Here is a 24242-nt window from a genome sequence, read left to right on the forward strand (position 1 = left end):
TTGCCTAAGTAACTGAGTGACACACGTGAGGTGGGGCGCAGCCCTGCCTAAAAGTCGTAGTATCTAAAATGCCACGTTACTGCAGTTCATGTATCATGAAACATTTTAACATTGACTCTAAGTGAGCTGCAATCACAGCGGTCCAGCTGTCGACTGCTCTTCAGAGAAAAATGGTTCAGTTGTAAAACTAGCTGTGATTCAACACCAGACGATGTGGAATGACTGCTATGCAATCGAATGCAGTATGAGAATGCAATGGAAAATATGAGGATAGATAACATAAGGGATAACATGAGGGATTTCTTTGGCCCAAATTGATTAAAAGCGTTTTGAATCAGTATCCTCATGTTAGGGCCGAATTCAGGCTTCAAAAATTACAAATTAGCGATCTGTAAGAAAACAATTTCTAGATTGTACTTGTGCGAGTGATTTGCGATCTCGCATTTTTCAATCGCTAATTCGTGGTTTTCACGGATGAATTTCTCACTTACATGGATGGCGCACTCGACTTTTATCGAATTTAACACCTTTAAATGGTAATTTGCTTACTTCAAAGTTTCTTAATGGTATACAACATATTAAACCCGTGTAACAAAAGGTTAAGTTAGATTCCAACCCATATTTCGTTTAACAATATTGCATACAGCGCTATTCCCCCCCTGGTGGTGAGGTTTCAAACTTCCTTTTTTTCACGGAAAATAAATTCCCATGACCTCCTTTACAGTATTACCAAGTTTGATAACATTTGATCCAGTAGTTTTCCTTTTATGACCGTTTCAATGTGGAACTGTAATTATGACCATTCTGTATATTATTAAATTTTAATTTGAAGCTATGTGTTATATGTATACCATGCATAAAATTTTTGCTTTTATGGAAAAATAAAGAATCAAAGCAAATAAACTTAGGATAATGGACAAAAACTGAAAAAATTTCCCCTCCCTCCTGAAATAAAATATTGAAACTTCCATCTTGAATTTATTGAGTTATCGAAATATTCAATTTGATTTATCTTCTAAGTCCTATATCCGACAACAATTCCATCCAAAATTCCGAATTACTTAAGCTGAAGTAAAAGATTTAGTATATATTCACTGTATGTTAATTAAGTAATCAGAGTGTAATAAAAATAGATTATAGAATTTACGGTGATGCAACTTTTTGTTTGACTGCACAACATGTAATAGAAGAGAAAGCTTGTAGAAATCTGTTTTTGTCATGCCTCTAAAAGTAGATGTCATACTCCTTTTGTCTCTTCAATGTCAAAAAACTTTCCTTTGAGAGGCAACTTTAGTTTTTGGGAAAGAAAAAAAATCACAAGAAGACAAATTTGAAGAACATGCAGGACGATTGAGTACACATACTTATTTTCGGAACACAAGCGGTTCTCCGACTGGTTATTGAATAATGAAAAGATGCATTATCATGCAATATAAAACATTTAGAATACGTTTTCTGACTGAAAACGTAAGATTAAAGTCATCTGCTTAATTCACAGCCATTTACAAGTCAACTACTCGGGCAATTGCAGATTCGTTTTGATTCTGAGCTTGTAAGAAAAACCTAATATCACTGGATTTAAACACTTCTTTAATCTTCCGAGAATGTTCCTTCTTTAGCTCATATTCCAAGAATATTAAGTGAATACAATTATTGCAAAAGAAATTGAATATTCATTTGCACTATGGCTTGGTAGTTAACTAACGAGTTAACAAAACTTAAATTCTGCTTTGTGTGTCTAAGAATACAACAATATTTTAAATATTTACAAATAAAATATTAAATTGGAGATTTAATTGTATCCTCACCAGTTGCCTAGCATTTGAAGATTGTTAAATACTAATTGTTTGTTGCGAAGTCTAACCCAGGCTGCATGGTTGGTTTTCGTAGTTTTCTAGGTTCTCTTTACAAATGTTCTCTATGAAAGCATCTTAATCAAATAGCTCCCATGTTCTTTCTGTGTTCAAATAACCAACTAACCTAGTTTAAGCGTGATTTCCAAGAGAAGTTACTAGCAAAACCCGAATATTCATTAACAATCATGTAGCTTGCCAATTGGGAGCAACATGAAAGATATGGTATCAATAATTGAATTGCTGTTACGGTACGCTGTTTCTAAACTTAGATGGTCATTTCTTAATTAAATATAATGTATGTGTAATTTCTACTAGAGCTGATGGTAAGAACTGAAGTGTAAATAAATAATATTGTGTGAAATATTGATTAATATAAAATTAAAAATATTTCCATAGAAAAATATTTGCATTCAGACAGAACATTTTTTTGAAATATTTTCAATTACTTTATAAGAAGGATTTATTAATAACCATAATAATTACTTATTATATTACTGATGATTAGGATTCAGTTCTTGACAATTACATTCTAAATTAGAATTTTAAGGATATAATGAAAATACGCTATGCACAAAAATACATTTTAGGATAAAGAATTAGTTGATTTTTTATGTTTTAAACTTCTTAAATTCATTTAATAAACATCATATCCTCGTTGTTAATTGAATCCAGAATGTTGAGTGTCGTTTATATAATTATTCTTACTTGTCCACAGAACCTGCTGACTTATCCAGCCATTAAGTAGCTGCAGATCATTTCTACATAACCATTGAACTTCCATTAATTCAGTCTCTAGAGGGTTGTATGTTTATATCATAATTTGGCTTTTATAAAAATGATTATTCTAAATTTTATGTTTCTATAAAAACGTACTGTGCTTTAAAAATATGGATGATAGTATCAGCCGCTCTTTCAGCCACTTCATAAGCAACAGTTTGTTTAGAAATAAATTATGCAGTTAATGTCATAAAATATTTTCATAAAATTCAAATAAACATCAAATGAAAATTCTCAATTTTAGACAATTCGATTTAAACGAAGCAAAGTAGCAGATGATAAAACGCCGAAGGTAAAAATTTACTCTTATTTTTTTAAAAAAAAGGAAGAAAGAGAGAAATTAAAAAAAATAGTTAAAATTTTTAATAATATCATCTATAATTAAAAAAATAGCTTTTCATATAGTATTAATAAATATTTATTACGCATCATTGAGGGAAAAAATTTCATATAATTAATTCTCCGTAAAATTTTACTTGAAATTTAAGGTTAAAAATAGCTGTGGCAATTCACTGTAGCAAAAATCCATAAACCACATTTGGCGTTATTATCGCCCAAAAAAAAGATGCCAAGTGTTAAAACGCGAAAATATGTAAATTCGTGTATATCTTAGAAAATTTTGAATAAAAAAGTCTAATTTTTTGCAGATATGCTTAAAAATACACCTACTTTAAGATGATGGTAAAAGTTTTATAGGTTATAAATCAAAATTTTTTTGAAAAATTTATAAAAATTATTTTAAAATAGAAATTTAAAAAATAAAACACAAAAAATGGGTAAATTTTATTTGGAATGAATCTAAATTTCGAAATATGAAAGGAAAAATAATAAAAGTTTAATAAAAAAAAGAGATATTAATAAATATTTACCAAATTCAATTAACATTGAGGAGCTAAAATTTTGAGAGCTAATATTTTAAAAACTACTCGTACGATTTTTATAAAACTTGGTATTCTTGCATAATTTGAGTCGTAGAATCAAAATATGTAAAAAAATTGGTATGTTATTTCAGAAAAAGGTCCTATTTTGTGTCAAAATATCTTTGTTAGAATAGTGCTATATATAAATCTAATATATATCCTAAGTCGCACTTTTAAGGCATGAAAAACGCAGTTTGAATTTTGTCAATCGGCCCAGTAGAATGGGAGATACAGCACTGTCCCATTTTTTTTAGCAGTGTGCACCGATATATTTTTCACTTAAGAAGTCAAAGGAGCGCCCAATTCTACAGTAGAGGCAAACAAAAAATACATAATCTCAATAAACTACATTTTAAACCAAACAATAAAATAATATAAAAAAAAGGATTATGCATTTAAGCATTACACAAAGCAAATATCCACCTACCTCTGTGGCACATGAAATTCCTTAACAGCATCCAAAAACTTCCTAAAATTATCTGAACTAGAATCTGTATATCGGCATCACCACATAAATTCACAAAAGTAAGAGTCAAAAACATCCTATGTATTCCGACCTATCCCGAAAATGGCTACTAAGTACACCTTCATTTACACACCAGTCAATTAATGCACTTTTCCCCTTTCGTCCCAAATCATACAGAAACTTCAATTTAATCTTATTACATTCAGCCATTCTACCGTGTAAACAATGAAACAAGCAATGTATTTCCTAAACACACACACACCACAAAAGACCTTACAAAACATCGCATGATTCAAAATTTCTTGGAATAATGCAAACGATTACGTCATAATAGGGTTTTCATAATATTCAACTACTCAGGTTACCATAAATGAAGCAACTTCTTGGCAATAAACGAAACAACACTTGGCGATAAATGAAACAACAACCTCGCTATAATACAAGCGGTACCCTAAAGTCAATTCTAACCTCTTTCTTTGGTAATTTCCTCATTAATTAATTAATTCCACAATAAACTGTTTCTAGATTATATAATGTGCTTCCTCTAGGATCCTTTCTTTTTGGCTAAAAAAAGTACTTTTTTCTTTCCCATTTTACATAATCTCCTTTTCCCATAGACTTCCCGTTCATAGAGGTAGTTTTATGATAATTTTTAGTTTGTTTTCTTTTTACATGAGACTCAATAACTCAACATTTTGTTTCTCATTTAGGTTGAAATCCTTCCATGCCAAGCATATTTTTAGCTTTCAAAAGAGGTTTAATAATAAGTTCTACCTATTCTTTCTTCTATAGTTGGATTTTAATTTCATTTAAATCATCTTATTATTCTTGATCCAATATGCGTCTTTGTTTTATTGTATTTTATATCATGTTCTTTACAAGTTAGTTACAAGTTATTATATTTATTCTAACTTTATCAACTTTTTTTTTCTAGTTTTATAAATGCACTATCATTGATATCACCTTAAATGCATATCGATAAGATTTATTTTATCTCATAACCATCGTACAATGTCACCTTCTTTAATTAAGCCTTTTATACCTTTTCCATTAATTTCTTTACAAATATGAATATTTTTCACAAATCATTTATATAGATACATATTTATGAAGCTTGCTATTTATATTTCTGGCTTTGGCAACAGTAAGTGTTGCTAGGCTACCATTGTTAGCTGTAAATAGCAAACTAACAGACACATTAAAGGCTCTAAGGTGTGAAGATGCACTAAATAAATTGAGATTTCATCTGAATTTGGTCCCAATAGTAGCAAAGAACTTGTTTTTAGTACAATATTTGTTGTAGTACAGTACAAAGTCCATAATCCAGACGTCCATTATCTGGAACGATCTATAATCTGGACCTCAAAGCGACAAACTTTTTTTGTATGCTTTATGCATGCACATAATGTGTTTACACATACGTGTTTAATGCGTGTTTCTGATGCGTGCTTCCGATAATGAAGAAAGTGACAGAGAGGTTATTGAAAATGAAAATATTTCAATTGACAAGTTAGTCGGTATTCTCGATTCTCGACACAGCAATTACAGGACTTGAACAGTGGAACTTTGTAACTGAACAAGAAATTATGCCTCTTTATAGAATTAAAAAGAAAGTATTAGCACAAAAAACGAAGCAACTTAAACAACTTACATTAAAAGAAATGTTTAATAAAGTAAACAAATAAATATTAAGCTTTATTACTTTTTTTTAAAGTTTGATACCCTTTAGATCATAACTGCTCTTTATTTCATAAACTATGGTTTAATATTTTTAATTGTATAATTTCTGCATGCCATCTTACCAGATTTAAATTGATGATCTATAATCTGGAAAAACCCCTAATCCGGAATCGCCGAAGTCCCGACGAGTCCAGATTACGGACTTTGTACTGTATTTCATATTTGCGTATTGTGTGGTGGTCATATTAGAACTATGTAGGATTTATTGTGTTTCCCTAGTTTTATAGTACAGTTTCAGCCTTACAACTGTGAGGTTGTTTACCATCCAGGCAGGCTAGATAAAAATGCCGATGACTGACTCATCTCAAAATAGAGGAAATGTGATGTCCTAGGATGTGATTGTTCCCATTCCTTTATTGAATATGTATTTTTATAATGTGTAATTATTATACCAGCCTAGTATATTAGTTATCTTTTTTTGTTTGTTTTGTTAAGCATATTGTGGTGTATATATATGTTCTCACCTTTAAAGGTATGCCTAATTTATTTATATGTAAATTGTCTATTAGTGACATTATTATTATTAGTATTATTGAAAGCAGGTATGTCCTTGCACAAATGTACTTTGAGGATACTATTTAGATGACAGAGGACTTTACCTCCTGTGAGGTTATTTTTACGAACTAGTGCAGATGTGAGGTGAGTTCTCTTGTCTGAACTTGAGAAAAGTTCTTCAAAAGGGATAAGGAATACAGATGTAATGTCTTCAGCTATTTTCTGATGACCACCTTGAAAGTTCTCAGAAAAAGAGTATTTCCTAACGATCAATAAGCAGTTCTCGAGAAAACTGACCGTGATCTGCCATCACGTACCATTCCGAAGTCTGTAGCCAGCTATCGTGTTTTCAGCTATTTCCAGATGACTGGCTCAGAAGTTCTTGGAAAAAAAAGGATATTTCTTAAGGACCATTTAGAAATTCTCGGGAAAGCTGAATGTGACCTGCATTCATGTGTCAGTCTCAAGTCTTCGTTTCCTTCATAGTTGTCCGAAAGAGAAACATTGTTTCCATCCCTTACATCTATTTATAGGTATTTTATTATGCATTGTCACAGATCACCTGGTTTGAGTCTCAATCTGGAACCAGAAAATTCTCAAGGAGAGTTCTCGGGCCTGTCGTCATCACATCTGCGGTTAGTCAGAGTGCTCTCACCAATCGAGAGACACTCAGAAAAATTTCAGACAAATGAGAATTAAGGAAATCATCCCAATATGCCCAGAACAACTTGAACAAAAACAAGGAATGCAGTTCCAGTTAGAGCAAGAGTTAGTTAATGATTTAGTTGCAGTGGAAATAGAGAAACCTTCTCTCATGTATTTTTCAGCTTTGTCAAGAGGAATTTCGTTTTGCTTTGCCAAGAGCATTCATGTCTCTCTACAAAGAGATTCAGTAGCCAGATTTGCCGTTACCTTAGCTTGAGAGCCAGGAGAGGTAACAACAAATCTGTTTGCCACACGTCAGATTTTCACCCTGCATCGTAAGAGGAAAACTCCATGAGAACTTTAACTCTTTCCGGCATGCTACCTTTTAAAGTCAGAGTTTTGATTTAAAGAAAAGGTAGGAAGTCTAATTAGGCCTAGAGGAGTACACAAGGAAAATTTTGTGAAGATAGCACTTATCGTTTTAATTCTGTGGCTGTTCCCAAAGTGGCACACTGATTGAATAGAGCTTCAAAAAGCGTGCTGAAATGAGTATTGTTGTCTATGAACTGACCGATGAGATGCGGAGAAACAAAGAATACAGACTGTCAGTTGTCCTAGATTATTGGTGAGCCCGTTTTAGCCATACCTAGGGTTCGCCGTTTGATTTTAGGCAAGATTTCAAAGTAAAAATTTAAAACTAATATAGAATAAGGAATGTGAATAAGGTAAAAATTTAAAACTAATGTAGAATAATGTTTTGTAGCAAAGAAATTTGTCTTTACTGATCGTGCTACTTTATATTTTATTCTGAATAGTATTTAACTGATGTAATTTTATTTTAAATTATAAAAATACATTTTCTGATACAATGTATTAGTATGAACCACAATATTTTAAAATTTATTCTTGCTACAAGGAAACTTCTAAAAACCATTTCTTATCTACAAAAGGTATTTCAAAATTTCTGCATGAATAACAATTTTTTTTGAATGATTTACCTAAATGTGTGGCTCTTTTTTTGATTATGAAGTAGGGATTTTAATTTGTAAATCAGAAATACAATTTAAAACAGATTTGAATTCTTTATGGATTTTTTTTGTATTATTCATAGATTTTCATTTCTGTTAATGTGAATGAAATAAAACAAGAAGCAGGTAGTGAGTGCTGGCATGTTGTAGGACACATTCAAGCAAGGCAGTCAATCAAAGATGCTGCTTCTTTTTCCTATCATTCGATAATTTCTGGTGTGTAGAAACAATTCCAAACAAGTCAAACAGTTGTCTGGAGACCTGTGCTTAGTCGATCAAGGATTCATCCCCTTCTGAAGATCTGCATATAGCTGTAGTTAAGTAGTAGCTATAGCCAAGTAATATATATTGTTAGTAGCCATGTATAATCAATGAGTGATATTCCACAGCTGTTACATTCATGTTTGCATCATCTCTTGGTAAGACAATAACTGCCAGCACTGGGTGCCAAAGTTACACATGAAGAGATTGTACGGCTAAAGACAGGGCAGGGACTAGACATTTTGCTGCCTGGTGCAATATCTGTGGCTTGCAAGTTATGCTGCCCAATGACTGTGTAAGTTCTAAAAATTTTGTTGTCCCTAAATCCTGCCGTTTGATGCACCCGAACAGGCTGCACTGGCCTCGCATGAGAGAACCAAGTATTTTTATTCTACTAACCACGAGGAGAAGTAAGAATAAAGTGGTCTCCTCAACATCTCAATTGGACTGTCTCAGATTGATGCAATAACCTATTCATGGAAGAGTCAAGATTTATCCTGAAATCTAATGATAATTGTGTAAGAATATAGAGAAAGCAAAGTATACGGAATCAGGCCCAGAACATTATCGAAGATAACACATTTAGATATGGTAGCATCATGGTGTAGGCTGGAATTTCAGTGGGATAACACACACAGCTGCATGTATTTAAAGAAGATTCTGTGACAGATGCATGATATCAGACCGAAGTCCTACATTCCATTGTGAGACTCTGTGCCACAGCAGTTGGTCTTGATTTCCTTCTTATGGATGATGGATGATAATACAAATCCCCATTGAGCCAACATCGCTAATGAGTACCTAGAGAGTAAGGATGTTTCTTATGTAGAATGTTCACTGTATTCTCCTGATCTTAATCCCAATGGAAGTTTTCGTGATGCCCTCAGGTGTGCTGTCTCTGCATGTTTATCTCCTCCAGCCAGACTTGGACAATTGGAATCTGCCTTAATGGAAGAATAGCCATTGCTAGCACTTGTAATAGTTGATCTCCTCATTGAAAGCATGTGCAGTTGCTGTAAAATTTATGTAAAGGTCTGAGGTGGTGACTTGGCTTATTAATGTAAGTTTTGTTTATTTCTTATTAGCTTTAAACACCAATTTGTTAATGACGCAAATGAAATGTCATAATTTTCTTTATGGCGAGCACCAGCCATTTTAGGCTTTCCCCAAATGTAATGTCAGTATAAAATTTAAAAAATTTAAATATAGTTTTCATCTGTCTACATAATGCTTGTTTCTGTTCCACACATAAACATATTTGCTACCTTTGTATGTAATTTGGAATTAAATGAACCTTTTTTTTAATTTTTGTTGATTTTACTATTGTGTGTTTAACTGTTGGAAGATAGTGTTATTTATCTGTATGTTGTATGTTTTAATAGTTATTATAAGAATGAAACAAAACCAAAAATATTTATTGTGCTTAATATTAAATTTTTGTTAGAAATAAGTCTTTTGCACGAAAAAGGGCAAAATGAAACTGTTTAAAATTTATGATAATAAATAAAATCTGAATTACTGAAATGTTCTTTATTTTAAAGGGTACAAAATCAAGTTGAAAATGAAGTCTTCAGATGATTCTTATGCTCATATATTGCTGAAAGGACCCATTGTCTTGAAGGACATTTGTTATTTCATAAGAAATATTCTCCTTTCATTTGTGGTATTTGCAAGGAAACGTTTACTCAGAAATGTAATCTTCTGGTTCATTCAAAGACTCATGCTGATGACCGACCGTATATCTGGGAAACATGTAACAAATCAATTTAAACAAAAACAACATATACATGATCATTTAAGGATCCATGCTAAATGGAAAGTGGCCTTATGTTTGTGGGGTGTATAACAAAAGTTTCAGGATAAAATCCCATCTTGATGGACATTTAAAGATGCATACCAGGGAATAATCATATCAATGCACATTTTATGTTAAAAATTAGAAACCTAAAATTTTAATGCATTACTATTATTATGGTTATGTGCATCAGTAATTTTAATTTCTCTTCAAGAGTATGATGTTTTGTATGATACAATTAAGTAATATAGTTTGTTATTTTTCAGACATTTTAATTTTTCTTCAAGAGTATGATGTTTTATCTGATATGATTATGTAATATATTTTGTTATTTTTCAAACCAGAAATATATTTTAGTAGTTTTTAATTATCCTTGGCATTCTTGTTGATTTCATTTAATGCTTATGAGTTCATATTATGGTTATGTTACTGTAAGAGCTTTGTGGTTCACAAGTGTTTTTTATGTACAGGAGTTTTAGTATCATTAAAAGAAAGCAGCAGTTATAGAAGAATAAATGACTTGGTGTTTCAATAACCTACTATGGGAAGTTTTTATGTCAAAAATATTTATGCAGGAATTTTTGGATCAGAAAATTTTATTTGCTGGTAGAATTTGTATTAACAGTGAGACATCAAGATATATCTGCTGATAAAAAGTTATAGCCATAATTAATTTGTTCAGATAATAGAATTGTGGAATTTTTTTAAAACACTAATTTTTGAAATTTTCTTTATATTATACATATAGCTTTATTTTATAAGTAACCAAATTTAAGTTAGGAATCCAGATATTCTTTTTACTCTATGTTACTGAAAGAATAACAGATTTTCAAATCATTTGCTGTGCCATAAGAAATATTTTCCTTTCATTTGTGATACTGGCAGAAAAAATTTACTCTAAATTGTAATTTTGAGACATACTAGATACTACAGTCAAAAGTCGTTAATTCAGACACCCATAATCCGGACCTCAAAGCGAAAATCTTTCTGCGCATGCGCCGCGTTGACGCATGCACATAGGCGTTTTGCGCGTGCGCGCAAGACATTTACGACTGCGCATATGCGTCTGCGCAAGTGCAGAATATGTTTTCGCGTGAGCGTTTAATGTATAACGGACGGTGTAAGCTAAAATTATCTAATTATCTATTTCAGTTAATGTTGATGATTGCGTTGTTCCTTAATCTTTGAATTGGATCTGGCTTATTATTTTTTGCAGACAGTAAGAGCAATTTTATAAAAGTAAGCTTGAACTTTCGATTATGTCAAATAGAATTTCCGATGCTGGAGCTCCTAAAGGATCTAGAAAACGAAAGTATGTTTTGATGTCCATCAAACAAAAAACGAATTGCTACAAAAAATGGATAAAGGCATATCCTTTGTTTATCTAACCGTTCCGAAATCTGTTTATCAATTTCACGCTGCTCCGCGCGCGGGGGGGGGGACATTGCGGCGCGCAATGAACTGGAAGTTGATCTATCAGCACTATCGTTATCTTCAGGGCAGATGTTTTTATTTTATTCGGCTTATAATTCCTTACTAAAAGTAGTATTTGATCTCGATGTACTCCGTCTTTGATATGATTTAAATCAAATTCCTCGTCATTATAAATATCACGAATACAAATCAAATAGTTTTCTGGTTGCAATTTTCTAATTTCGGCTATGCATAAGGTATGCTTTACGCATGCGTGCGTTGAAAGAAATGTTTAATAAAGTAAACAAATAAATATTAAGCTTCTTTTTTTCTAAATTTTGATACCCTTTAGATCATAATTGCTCATTATTTTATAAATTACGGTTTCATATTTTTAATTTTATAATTTCTGCATGCCATCTTACCAGATTTAAACTGATGATCTATAATCCTGAATCGCCGAAGCCCCGACGAGTCCGGATTAAAGAATTTTGACTGTATTATGAAATGCAATCTTATGTTTTGAAAATCTGGAGCAAAGCCACATGCAGTTGATCATTTAAGGACCCATAATGGAAAATGGTCTAGTATTTGTGAAGTGTATAATAAAAGATTTACTCAAAAGCGTAATCATAATTCTGACTTAAATCTTCATTCTGATGAAAGAAGTGTGTAACTAAAGTTTTACTCATTTTAAGTATGTCTTTAATGGTTTCCTAATTAGTACTACTTAACTGGTGCCTGCAACAAAACTTTTAGGAAAAAATAATGTATGCCAAATGTCACTTTAAATTTTTATGAATTATGATATCAATGTATTGCTTGTGGTAACAAGTGTAGGTATCAAATTATTCAACTTTCATTCTGGTCATACTCATTAATAATCCTCCCGAAAAGTAAGCTGTTTCATGTCATATTGCATTAATTATGGAAAGTTGTCTTTTGTTTTGCTAATGAAAAATATATTTTAAGATTTTGATTGGAATTATTCTTGGGATTGTCTTGTTTGTAAGAATCACATATGAAATGCAAATATCACATATGAAAGGAGGGTATCTCCTTTCATATGTGATATTTGCAAGAAATCTTGCAATCCGAAAAACAAGTTATTTGTAAATCTTTATTTATATATTTATGACAAATTTGTGTTTTGTGCATGTATTTTGTATGCTTGTGTTTTTAATGTTTATAATAAAAAAGACACACACAAAAGGGGAAAAAAAAACATGTTTTTACATTTCAAATTTGAAAAACTATGTCTGCTGGTAATAAATGATGCTGTTCACTAAATTTTGGAAAACAGCTTTGATGTTTTCATAAAATTTTTATACATTAAATTTTTTTTTTTTTTTTTTTTTTTTTTTTTTTAACATTTCTTTAAAAAATATAATTTTATTTTATAGGTCACCAAATTTGACTAGAAAGTGAAGTCTTCTGATGCTCGTTTTGCTCATATGTTACAAAAAAGAATTGTGAGCTTTATGAACATTTGCTTCTTTATAAGAAATACCCTCTTCATATGTGATATTTGCAAAAAATTTTGCACTCAGAAAAATAATGTTAAAGTTCATATGAAGCTTTACTTTCAAGAATGGCACCATGTTAGCAATGTGTGTAACAAAACTTTTTTCTGGAAACATCATTTAGTTCAACATTTTAGAATTCATACTGAAGAACAACCTAATGTTTGTGAAATATATGATAAATCATTTAGACTAAAGCATGATATAGTTAATCATTTAATGACTCATAGTGGAGAAAGGCCTAATGATACATTACGGAGTTTGTGAAATATGTAACAAATCATTTAAATTAAAACAACGTGTAGTTGAACATTTAACCCCTTTGTGGCATAGTGTCACACCTAAACATTTCCTTCTGTATGCACAGAAAAATTGAATGAAAAAGGATTTATAGGTTACTCTGAACCTTCTTTATGTATGCTAGATGGCAGCCCAACACAAACCAGTCCATATATTTTAGCCATGTATAGTTTTTAAGACCCTCATTTTTCAAGAAAATTTTCCAGATATTTTTAAGGATATAAAACGAATTGTTTGAAAAAAAATTCTTTGTTATTTTCTTGGCTGTATGCTAATCTCTGTATTCTATATTAGTTTTAAATTTTACATTGAACTGCAAACATCAGGTGTGCCCAGAGGGGGATCATGAGAGACTAGGATCAGACCAACAACTGTATCTTTACTAATTCAGAAGTCAAACAACAAAGATCAGCATTATATTTTCAAATTTTCACAGCCTGTGAATTTTTCAGTTTTTCACCTGTGAAAATTTGAAAATATAACGCTGATTTTTGTTGTTTGACTTCTGAATTAGTATTTGTTCGGCATGTTATTGTGTCTTAACTGTATCTTTGTTTCCCTGCAGCTCTCTGGTCAGCTCATTCACAATAGAAAGGTGGGTCCACATCTGTGTTCCTGTTTTTCTTTCTTTTTTGGGGGGTGGGGGAGGTTTGGTTATCAACTAAAAAATTTTTAGGGTGATTTTCTGAAGGTCAGGGGTAATTCTATCAATTAGCTGTTTGGTTTTCACTAGAGTGGTTCTCTTTTTTCTTTCGCTTTCATTCAAAGAAGTTCGTTAGCACTATGTGTTGTTAGTTTTGAGTTGTAGATGTTTATTTAATTTAGTTTTATATTGTAGATATAATATTAGTTCCCCCCCCCCCGGACTTTTTAACTATTTTCTAAAAGGATCAGAGAGGGCGGGCCATTTCTGAAGCACTGAAAGTGCCACACAAATTGAATTCAGATAGCGAATCTGATACAGATCCCGTACATGTGCAAAACATGCAGTGTTGGGTTGTGCTTTTTTGAAGGTGGTGCCACTTTCTTCGAAAAGTACCACCATGGAAAAATAGAAAGTGTAAATATGAACTGTAAATAATGTAACTGTCATATACCCAAGTTACTTTTTTTTTTCATTTATATGTATGCATTCATCATATAACCAAAAAGTGCTATTTTAGGGGGTTGTAGAGTAACAGGCCTCCTCGTGTCACACCCTGGGTAATGCCATATCTGTTATGGTATTTAGAGTCTAGTGTTTTTTAATTGTAGGCAAAATGTCTTACTGTTTTACGTGCTTCCCAGCAACGCTCGTTTCAACACTCTTTTCAAAGCTCTTTTCACTCAATGTGCCTGCTTCGGGCGCATCCGCAGAATTAAAATGATAAGTGCTGTCTTCACAAAATTTTACTTGTGTCCTCTTCCAGGCCCGATTAGACTAAATATTTTTTATTTTATTTTATTTTATTTATTTTATTTATTTATTTTTTTTTTTTTTTTGTCGAAATTCCAACTTTAAAAGGTAGTGTGCGGAAAGGGTTGAAGCCCATACTGGAGCGTGACATTATGTTTAAGTAATTAATTATTTAAACTGAAACATCTTGTATTTGACATTTAAGTAATCATACTGTAGAATGGTATTATGTTTGTTAAATGTATGACAAAGGCTTTACTCAAATAAATGTTCCGAATTAACATCCAAGGATCTACAAATTACGGTGGCCTTATGTTTGTGGAGTGTACAACAAAGGTTTTAGGAGAAAATGCCATTGTGATAAACATTTGAAGATGCATATCAACATATAGCTGCCTACTGTCTTGTGTTTACAGCAGAACTTTCAGTTTTCATCACATTTCCCAATCAACTGGCAGATCACCTAATCTGCCTGTTTTTAATTTTAAGCCTTTATTCAGGAAAATGCTTTATAGCAATAAATGAAATTTATTGAGTTAATGATACTTCAGTTTTTCAAATTCCATTTTCACGTACGTGTGATTATCAATATATTTTTTCTTTTAAATTCACTCTGAGGTTCTTTTTTTAGTGTCATAGACATTTGTAAAAATTTTTATGAAGATTCAGCCAATATTTAATCAGTTAATTTTTATATTTAATTTTCTGTTACCTCAATTAATGATACATTACGGAGTTTATCCCCACAATAGTATGTACATTAACTAATTTTATTTTTGTCGTATTTAAGAGTACTTTGAGAAATAAAATCTTTCCTGCCTTACTCAGAATTTTCTCAGTATAAATGTGTAAAAAAGTAGAATAAAATTACCCTAAGAACATAGAATTTAGAATTTCAAATTAAATATTAATATATTTTATATCAGAATAGTGTTATAAATATTTTAGTAACTTGAATCATGCATTATAAAGTAAATTTAAGTCTAATTGGAGTTCTTTGAAATATCACAGAAACTCCCAGTTTTTCTTCAGAGAACTAGCCTGTTTTTCATATTTCACGGTTGCAGCTATGCCTGTGAATAATTATATCAGTGCACTTTTTATGATAAATTTTAGTGCGGTACAGTTATTGTAATATAATTAATCTTAATTAAACTGTATCTGTAATTATAATATATACAGCATTTGTAATTATAATTTTTTCTTCAAAGCATAATGTTTATGTTTTTTACTGTATAGATCAGAAAGATTAAAAGTTGTTTTTAATTATCATTAGGGTTCATGATTTCATATAAATTGTTGTATATTTTCATATAGGAGCTTCATGTTTCATGCATATTTTGTATGTGCAGGAATCTTAGTATCATCAAAAAGAAGTGGGAAATGTAATATTTTGTTAACTTAATATGGGAAATTTTTATGTTGCTATCCTAAATGTTTAAATAATATATGCATACATTTTTAGACCAAAAGATTTTATTTGCTTGTGCAAAATATGTAATTTATGCAAATCAAAAAATTATTATATATCATTGTATACAGAAAAGAAAAATGTTTTACCTCTGAGTTTAAATAGTATCAGCATGTTATGAGCATAAAAGTTGCTCATTGCTGGATTTACTGAAATGTAGTTAATGACTCTGCTAGTGTTTTCCTTTGACTTGTTAAATGTTGTATAGGTGATGTCTCTAACCCCATCGCCTTACAAAAAGTTTTTGTATGGATTGTAGCAATCATGCGTTTCAGAGCAATTCTTAAATTACAGCATTATATTGTCTGAAATTATCTGTTGCCTTGATGAATATTAATTTATGGGATGTTGTTGCAAATTTTTGTTGCATGGATTGTTTGCAAATTTTAATAATTTCTGTTGCGGGTAATATCTGTCTTTTAACAGTTTTATGAGAATTTACAATAACTCTTTACTAGGTATAATAAAAAGCACACACAAAAAAAGTTTCAATAGTTTTTTTTACTTTTCTAGTAGCTCTATTTTTCTTGTGTAGTAACGGCGTTATTTTCTCGTTTTGATTGCTTATTTTTACTGCTGGAGAATTCTATACTGGTTTTTATGTTTTCTTGATAAATGAATTGCATCTTTTTTATAATAAAGATTGTATTTCTGCAGTGAAACTATATGGTACATTTGTTTATATTTTCCATGAAATATTTTTATTGGATTTCTTTTTATTCTGTATATATTTTGTGGTATATGATAATTACTGCAAAATTTATTTAGAAATTATACTTTGTGCTTAACTTCTCAACAAACTTTTATTTTATTTTATATTGCTGACAATTTTCATCTATTAAAATGAGTAGTTTGTGTATTAATAGTCTGAAGGAGATTTGCTTGGGGAAGAAGGACTGAAATAATACAATTTTGAAATTTGATGATAGTGTTTACTAGTACTAATTTTGTACTCATTTTCATATTAAAGGTACTAGAATTTTTATAAGTTGCATATGTAATAAAATCCATGTTTTGGAATCATGTTATATATTGCATACTGAGTTCTAATTGTTTTAATTTGTGTCTGGCTTCCTAAAACCTATATCTTTGTAAAATGTGTATATTTTTTATGTGGAACAATTGTAAATGGTATGCCAAAGAAATAAATTGCCAGAAATTTGGTTTCTTATGATGGATAGATAATTAAGATTTGTTTGCATAAATGAAAATGTTATGGAGGTTATTATGAATCTATAGTTCTGCTTCTTATTAAAAATTATTATTTGTCTTTTCTTTTGTGTGTGTGAAGAAGGGGAACAGGAATCCTATATAATGAAACCAATAACAGAATTACAGCTGCTGTGTTTTGGTCTCAGTGATTCCTTTACTATGTGTTATATAAGTTGTTTAATATTGGTTTGAGTACTATCCATTTTTATTATTTTTTTTAAATTTTGGTTTGTTAATGCTATCTCTCTCTCTAATCAGTAATCCACTGAGGTAAATGTACCGCTCCATTGTGAACATTTTCTTTATTAAATAAGTGGATAAATCTGCACCTGCTGTTAATTTTTGACAGAAAAGTTATTAGAGCAGAGCTGTTTCCTTTTATAATTATTAGCATTTACAATTTTGAACAACTTATTTTAAGTACAGAATTTCATGTTATATATCTTTAGAGTGAAAAGGGGGAGTAATTTTTAAACTAGCAAGCTTGTTTCAAATTATATAACTTAAATATCATTCTTTCTTTTATTTAAAGCAAAGTAATCTGAAGAAAATAAATAACTCTTACTTATAAACAACAAACATTTGACCTGAAATTATAAAACCAGATAATTTATTAAATATTGTATTCTTGCAGAAAAATATAAAAATATTTCTTGCATGTTTGCGTAATACACTATTAGAATTTGAAAAATGGGCTAGAGGCTGCACATGGTTGTAATTGCTTGCAGAATTCTGGTACTAACTTTTAATTTTTTTTCTAATTTCTCTTTTTTCGACAAGATTTGCCTTTACAATTTTGATAGTTATACTTAAAGAGGAGCTTGCATTTTGATTAATATCATATAATTTTTAATATATCTTACTGATAATTTTTATAAAATTTTTGGTTTTGGTATAGTATGTGATCTGCAGCTTTTAGTTATGTCTTCCAGTACCTCTTATATAAGCCCCAAACCTGCTATTTTTAAATATGAAAATAAATACCTATAATTAAGAATGCATGATTGAAAGTGATGTTAATTAATTAATAGTAAATAATTTATAATAAAATATAAATTATTAAATTTATAATTCCATTAAATTTAAATTGCTTCAAATTTTACAAAATTAATGCTGGAGTGGCCCTTAAAAGGTCTATTTTTATGAGTCATTTAGCTTGTATACAGTATGAATGTCATGCAGTATGTCCAAATAGTCCTCACTTCTATTAACAGATGTGCATTGTGCTTCTATGAGAAAGTGTGGAATCATTTTGTGGTGCAGTGCTCCCCATGTATAGAATCTTTAGCTTCAGAATTTCCCAGCCAAATTCAGTTATTTGAGTATTAGCACCATCTGCAGGATTAAAAACGTTCTTTTGTTTATTTACAGTTTGATGATTGTAGGGTAGGATAAAAAAGGGGTTAGATCGCATGCTACATCATTGCAAAAATTTCTTTCATTTTTGTAAATGAAAAGGTATTATTTCTAATGCAGTATATTAATACCTCAGTGTGGAGTATTGATATTTTTAAGTCTCATATTTCTGCTTAAATCTATTGCTGATCATATCTGTTGATATTGTTTCAAAAGTCTTTATTTATAAATTTATCCTGAATGATTTGCCTGAGATTCTGCTGTTTATTATCATTTTTATTTTACAAATCTAAATTTTACTGTAAACTATAGTTTTTTTGTTATTTTACCTTTTCTCTTTTTATTACTCGTAAATCTCTGCTTATTAATAACAGATATGTTGATGCTTGCACATTTTTATACCTCTATTTAAATAGTCATCATAAGAAAGAGTCAAAATGTGTGTGGTCACTTAGTATTTTTATTAACCAACTGTGAGACAACAAGACATCTGTGGATAAAAAGTTATAGCATAATTAAATTGTTCACAGAAGTGTGATATTTTTTAAGAATACTAATTTTTAAAATTTTCTTTAATTTGTTTTATACATAAGCAAATTCAAGTTAAATATGAAGGCTTTATCATGATTTTATTCTTTGTTGCTGAAAATATTCTTATCTTCAGGTTATTTGTTATGCCATAAGACATACTTTCATTTATGATGTTTCCTGAAAAACTTTACTCTAAATTATAATTTTAAAAAAAATTTATTGGGTATCAGTCTGATGTGCAGCTTTATGATTTCAAAAACAGATTACAAACTTTTAAGCAAAAACCAGTTGGTCATTTAAGAATCCATCCTGGAAAATATTCCTATGCTAAGTATGTAACAAAAGATATACACAAAAGCATGTTCTTAATTTCCATTTAAACCTTTCTGATGAGTGATCTTAAGCTTAATAAGTGTGTAACTAAAAACTGTGTGATTACTCAGAAATGAATGAATTGTTCAGAAGTACATTCATAAGGGTCTTCTAATTATTAATACTGCTGAGTGGCATTATGAAGTATGTAACAGACCTTGTAGGAAAGAAATTGAATCTTTAACTTGATTTAAATTTTTATACTAATGAATTATCATATTGATGTATTATTTTTGATAACTAGTATAGACATTAAAGTGCAAAACTGTTATCCTGGTGATGTTTATTAATAATGTTGGGTTTCTTTTTCAAAAGTATGATGTTCGTATTGCGTTAATTATGAAATGCTATCTTTTTTAAAACTAATCAAATATATATTACAAAGTTTAGTTTATTAATTTATTAGTTTAATTTTAAAAATTATTCTTGGAATTCTCTAATATTATTAATAAATCTTTATATTTGTATGATAAATTTGTGTTTTGTGCATGTATTTTTTATTCTTATATTTTTAATATTTATTATAAAAAAGACCCAAAATAGAAAGATGGCCTTATGTTTTTACAATTCTAATTTAAGAATTTATGTCATGTGCTGGTATACAATTAGAGTTTATTAAATTCTGGAAAAAAATTTCATATTTTCATAAAATATTGCACATTGAATTTGTTTGTTACATTTTTTTTTAAATTTATATATTTTAAAATTTTATTTTATAGGTCACCAAATTCCAGTTCGGGGTGAAGTCTTGAGATGTTGCTTTTGTTCATATGTTACGGAAAAGAACCATGATCTTTATGAACATTTGCTATTTCATAAGACATACCCTCCTTTCATATGTGATATTTGCAAAAAAACTTTTACTAAGAAAAATAACCTTAAAGTTCACATAAAGCTTCACTTTCAAGAGCGGCGTCACATTTGTAATATGTGTAATAAAACCTTTTACCGGAAACATCATTTAGTTGAACATATTAGGACTCATACTGGGGAGCGGCCTTTTGTTTGTGAAGTGTGTAAGAAAGGCTTTACCCAGAAACATAATCTTAAAGTTCATTTATGGATGCATAAAAAACCTTACCTTTGAGAAATATGAATAAAATCATTTAAACTAAAATGACATTTAGTTAAACATTTTGGGTTTTATACTGGAAAGAGGTCATATACAGTCAAAAGTTGTTAATTCGGACACCCATAATTCCGAATGATCTATAATCCGGACCTCAAAGCTAAAAACTTTCTGCGCATGCGCCATGTTGACACATGCACATAGGCATTTACGCGTGCACGTAAGCAAGAGCAGAATATGTTTTCGCATGCGCGTTTTATGTATAACGGACGGTGTAAACTAAAATTATCTAATTATCTATCTCAGTTAATGTTGATGATTGCGTTGTTCCTTAATCTTCGAGTTGGATCCGGCTCATTATTTTTTGCAGACTGTAAGAGCAATTTTATAAAAGTAAGCTTGAACTTTCGATTATGTCAAATAGAATTTCCGATGCTGGAGCTCCCAAGGATCTACAAAACGAAAGTACCTTTCGATGTCCATCAAACAAAAAGTGGAATTGCTGCAAAAAAATGGATAAAGACATGAAGAAGGTGACAGAAAGGTTAGTGAAAACGAAAAAATTTCGATTGACAAGTTAGTCGGTATTCTCGGCGCAGCAATTACGGGACTTGAACAGCGGAACTTTGTAACTGAACGAGAAATTATGTCTGTGTATAGAATTAAAGAGAAAGTATTATCACGTAAAAACGAAGCAACTTAAACAATTTACATTGAAAGAAATGTTTAATAAAGTAAACAAATAAATATTAAGCTTTTTTTTGTAAATTTTGATAATCATAATTGTTCTTTATTTCATAAATTGCGGTTTCATATTTTTCATTTTAGAATTTCTGCATGCCGTCTTACGAGATTTAAACTGATGATCTATAATCCGGAAAAATCGATAATCCGGAATCGCCGAAGTCCCGAAGAGTCCGGATTAACTATTTTTGACTGTATTTGTGAAGTGTGTGTAAGGAAACTTTTAATGAACAACACTATCTTGATAATCATTTAAAGTTGTATATTATTGCACAGTCATATTAATGTACAGTGTTTGTGGTATCAATTTGAAACGTAACCTTGAATTGCTAAGTTATTATTATGGTCATCTGCATTCACAGTGTTTTTTTTTTTTTTTTTTTTTTTTTTTTTTTGTGTAAAAGTTGGAAGTTTGATGTCATGTTACATTGATAAAAAAATTATTTTATGTTGCAAATCAAAAATGTATTTTTAGATGTGGTTTTGAATTAGTTCTTGGGGTGTTTTGTTAATTTCACATAAATTTTTCTATGCTATTATAATAGCTTGATATTTAATGCATAATAAGTGAGTAGCAAATGTGAAATTATATATGAGTTAAGACTTTTTGAAGTTTTTATGTCATTTGCTAAATTTGCAAGTCTTCTAAAAATGTATGAAGGTTATTTTTAGAAGTGATTTTATTTCCTTGCATAATTCCTGTTTTCCTGACACAAATTGTGTTATATATCACTTTGTATGGGGTGGAAGCGAGTATGTCCATGACTTTAATTAGTATCAGAAATTTATGAGCAAAATGGTTGCTTATTGTTAAATTCTCTGAAATGTAGAAGAAGGCTGATCGTAATATTTTGTTCTCATGGTGACTTGTTAGATAATGTGAACGTGCTGCTGTTGTGTATGCTAATGTATAAGTGAAAGAATGTTTCCTAAGGATTGCTGCTGCTACCATGCATTTCAAAACTGTTACTCTGTTACAACATGTATTTTCAGAAGTTTATGCTGCCTTGGTGCTTGCTAATTTATGAGAAGTTAAATTTATTGATTGCTTTTTGTGTAGCAAATTTCGCTCTTTTCTTTCAGTACTTTGATACTTATATAGTACTTTGGTACTTAATATTAACACAAACACCTTGGCACAATCCTATGATTTTTTGCAGATGAAAAGGTGAAAGTGGTAGGATGCAAGTTGGTTTTTTTTTTTTTTTTTTTTTTTTTTTTTTTTTTTTTTTTTTTTTGCTACTTTTTTCAAAAAAGGTTCTTAAAGCATGGATAATAATTTTAAGTTGGTAAACATTATCAACATAATGAAAAGTCAACATACTTTGATTATTGAAAGTAAGAGTTTTAATTTTTAAATAAGGATTACATGATATATTAAATAAATAAAACACATTTGTCTCCGAATCTTTCTGCATTTTTCTTCCCCCCCCCTCAACTACACAGTAGTGATCTGTTTTCACTTAAAAAAAAGTCGGAGACTTGACGTCGCTCAAACCTTGGCAGCACTGCCTATCTATAAAATGTATCTCTTCAGAGATTTTACAGAAAAGAAATCTGTATTCCTTCAAAAATTTCCCTAGTTTCTTCCATTGTTGACAAAGTCCACAAGCACATGTTTTAAAATTAAGAGCAAAAATACCACGGATTTTCTCTAAAATTTTTTGGAACTTGGAATACAACAAAAAGAACGCATATGAAACTGGCAATGTTGCTTAACTGAAGGATTGTTATGAGAGTGGTCTTAGCAAGGATGCCAGTGTTTGGCACATTCTGAAAATCTCATGACTTCTACTAAGGTGGTTGTGATAACACGTAAGTATTATGATTTTTTATATTATTGAAAATAACAGTATTACAAACAAAAAAAATCTCCCCCCCTTCCTTTTTGAAACACTGTATGTGCTGAAATTTTAATTAAGTGACTTCCAACACACCGAATTTTAAATTAAAAAAATTCAGCTGAACACTTTTTTTTTTTTTAGATGTCTGAGTATTTCGTATTTCTGATAACTTTTCAAAATGATAGCTTAGCGAGAATGTTTTGATATTTACTAGTGCATATTATAAATATAATGGCTATCCAGTTGATGTTAAATGCAGCTTAATGTGTTTATCTTTCTCCCATTTTTTGTATAATACAGTCAAAAGTCGTTAATCCGGACTCGTCGGGACTTCGGCGATTCTGAATTATCAATTTTTCCGGATTATAGATCATCAGTTTAAATCTCTTAAGATGGCATGCAGAAATTCTAAAATTAAAAATATGAAACAGTAATTTATGAAATAAAGAACAATTATGATCTAAAGGGTATCAAAATTTACTAAAAAAAGCTTAATACTTATTTGTTTACTTTATTAAACATTTCTTTCAATGTAAATTGTTTAAGTTGCTTCGTTTTACGTGATAATACTTTCTCTTTAATTCTATAAACAGACATAATTTCTTGTTCAGTTACAAAGTTCCGATGTTTAAGTCCCGTAATTGCTGTGCCGAGAATACCGACTAACTTGTCAATCGAAATTTTTTCGTTTTCACTAACCTCTCTGTCACCTTCTTCATGTCTTTATCCATTTTTTGCAGCAATTCCACTTTTTGTTTGATGGACATTGAAAGGTACTTTCGTTTTGTAGATCCTTGGGAGCTCCAGCATCGGAAATTCTATTTGACATAATCGAAAGTTCAAGCTTACTTTTATAAAGTTGCTCTAACAGTCTGCAAAAAATAATAAGCCGAATCCAATTCGAAGATTAAGGAACAACGCAATCTGCAACATTAACTGAATTAGATAATTTTAGCTTAGCTTATACCGTCCGTTACACATTAAACGTGCATGCGCACACACATATTCGCAGCCGTAAAGGCGCGCAC

General features: G+C 30.4%; 1 protein-coding gene across 5 annotated transcripts in view; it reads left to right on the forward strand.

The window, feature by feature from the left end:
* The window catches only part of LOC118201606 (uncharacterized), an 80184-nt gene that overhangs the window by 26035 nt on the left and 29907 nt on the right, over positions 1 to 24242 (forward strand). For 4 of the 5 annotated variants that reach the window (XR_015041816.1, XR_015041815.1, XR_015041817.1 and 1 more), the window contains exon 2: positions 9730 to 23185. Coding sequence is in view for 1 of the 5 variants with exons in the window: in XM_085819373.1 (XP_085675499.1) it covers positions 23155 to 23185 (31 nt within the window). In the remaining 4 variants the exon portion in view is untranslated. Of the gene's footprint in view, positions 1 to 9729; positions 23186 to 24242 lie in introns of those variants that run through there. The other variant, XM_085819373.1, reaches the window with a different exon arrangement.

The sequence above is a fragment of the Stegodyphus dumicola genome, chromosome 6, assembly GCF_044657685.1.
Source record: "Stegodyphus dumicola isolate Sdum_Otavi_A_Nest chromosome 6, ASM4465768v1".
NCBI classification, from domain to species: domain Eukaryota; kingdom Metazoa; phylum Arthropoda; class Arachnida; order Araneae; family Eresidae; genus Stegodyphus; species Stegodyphus dumicola.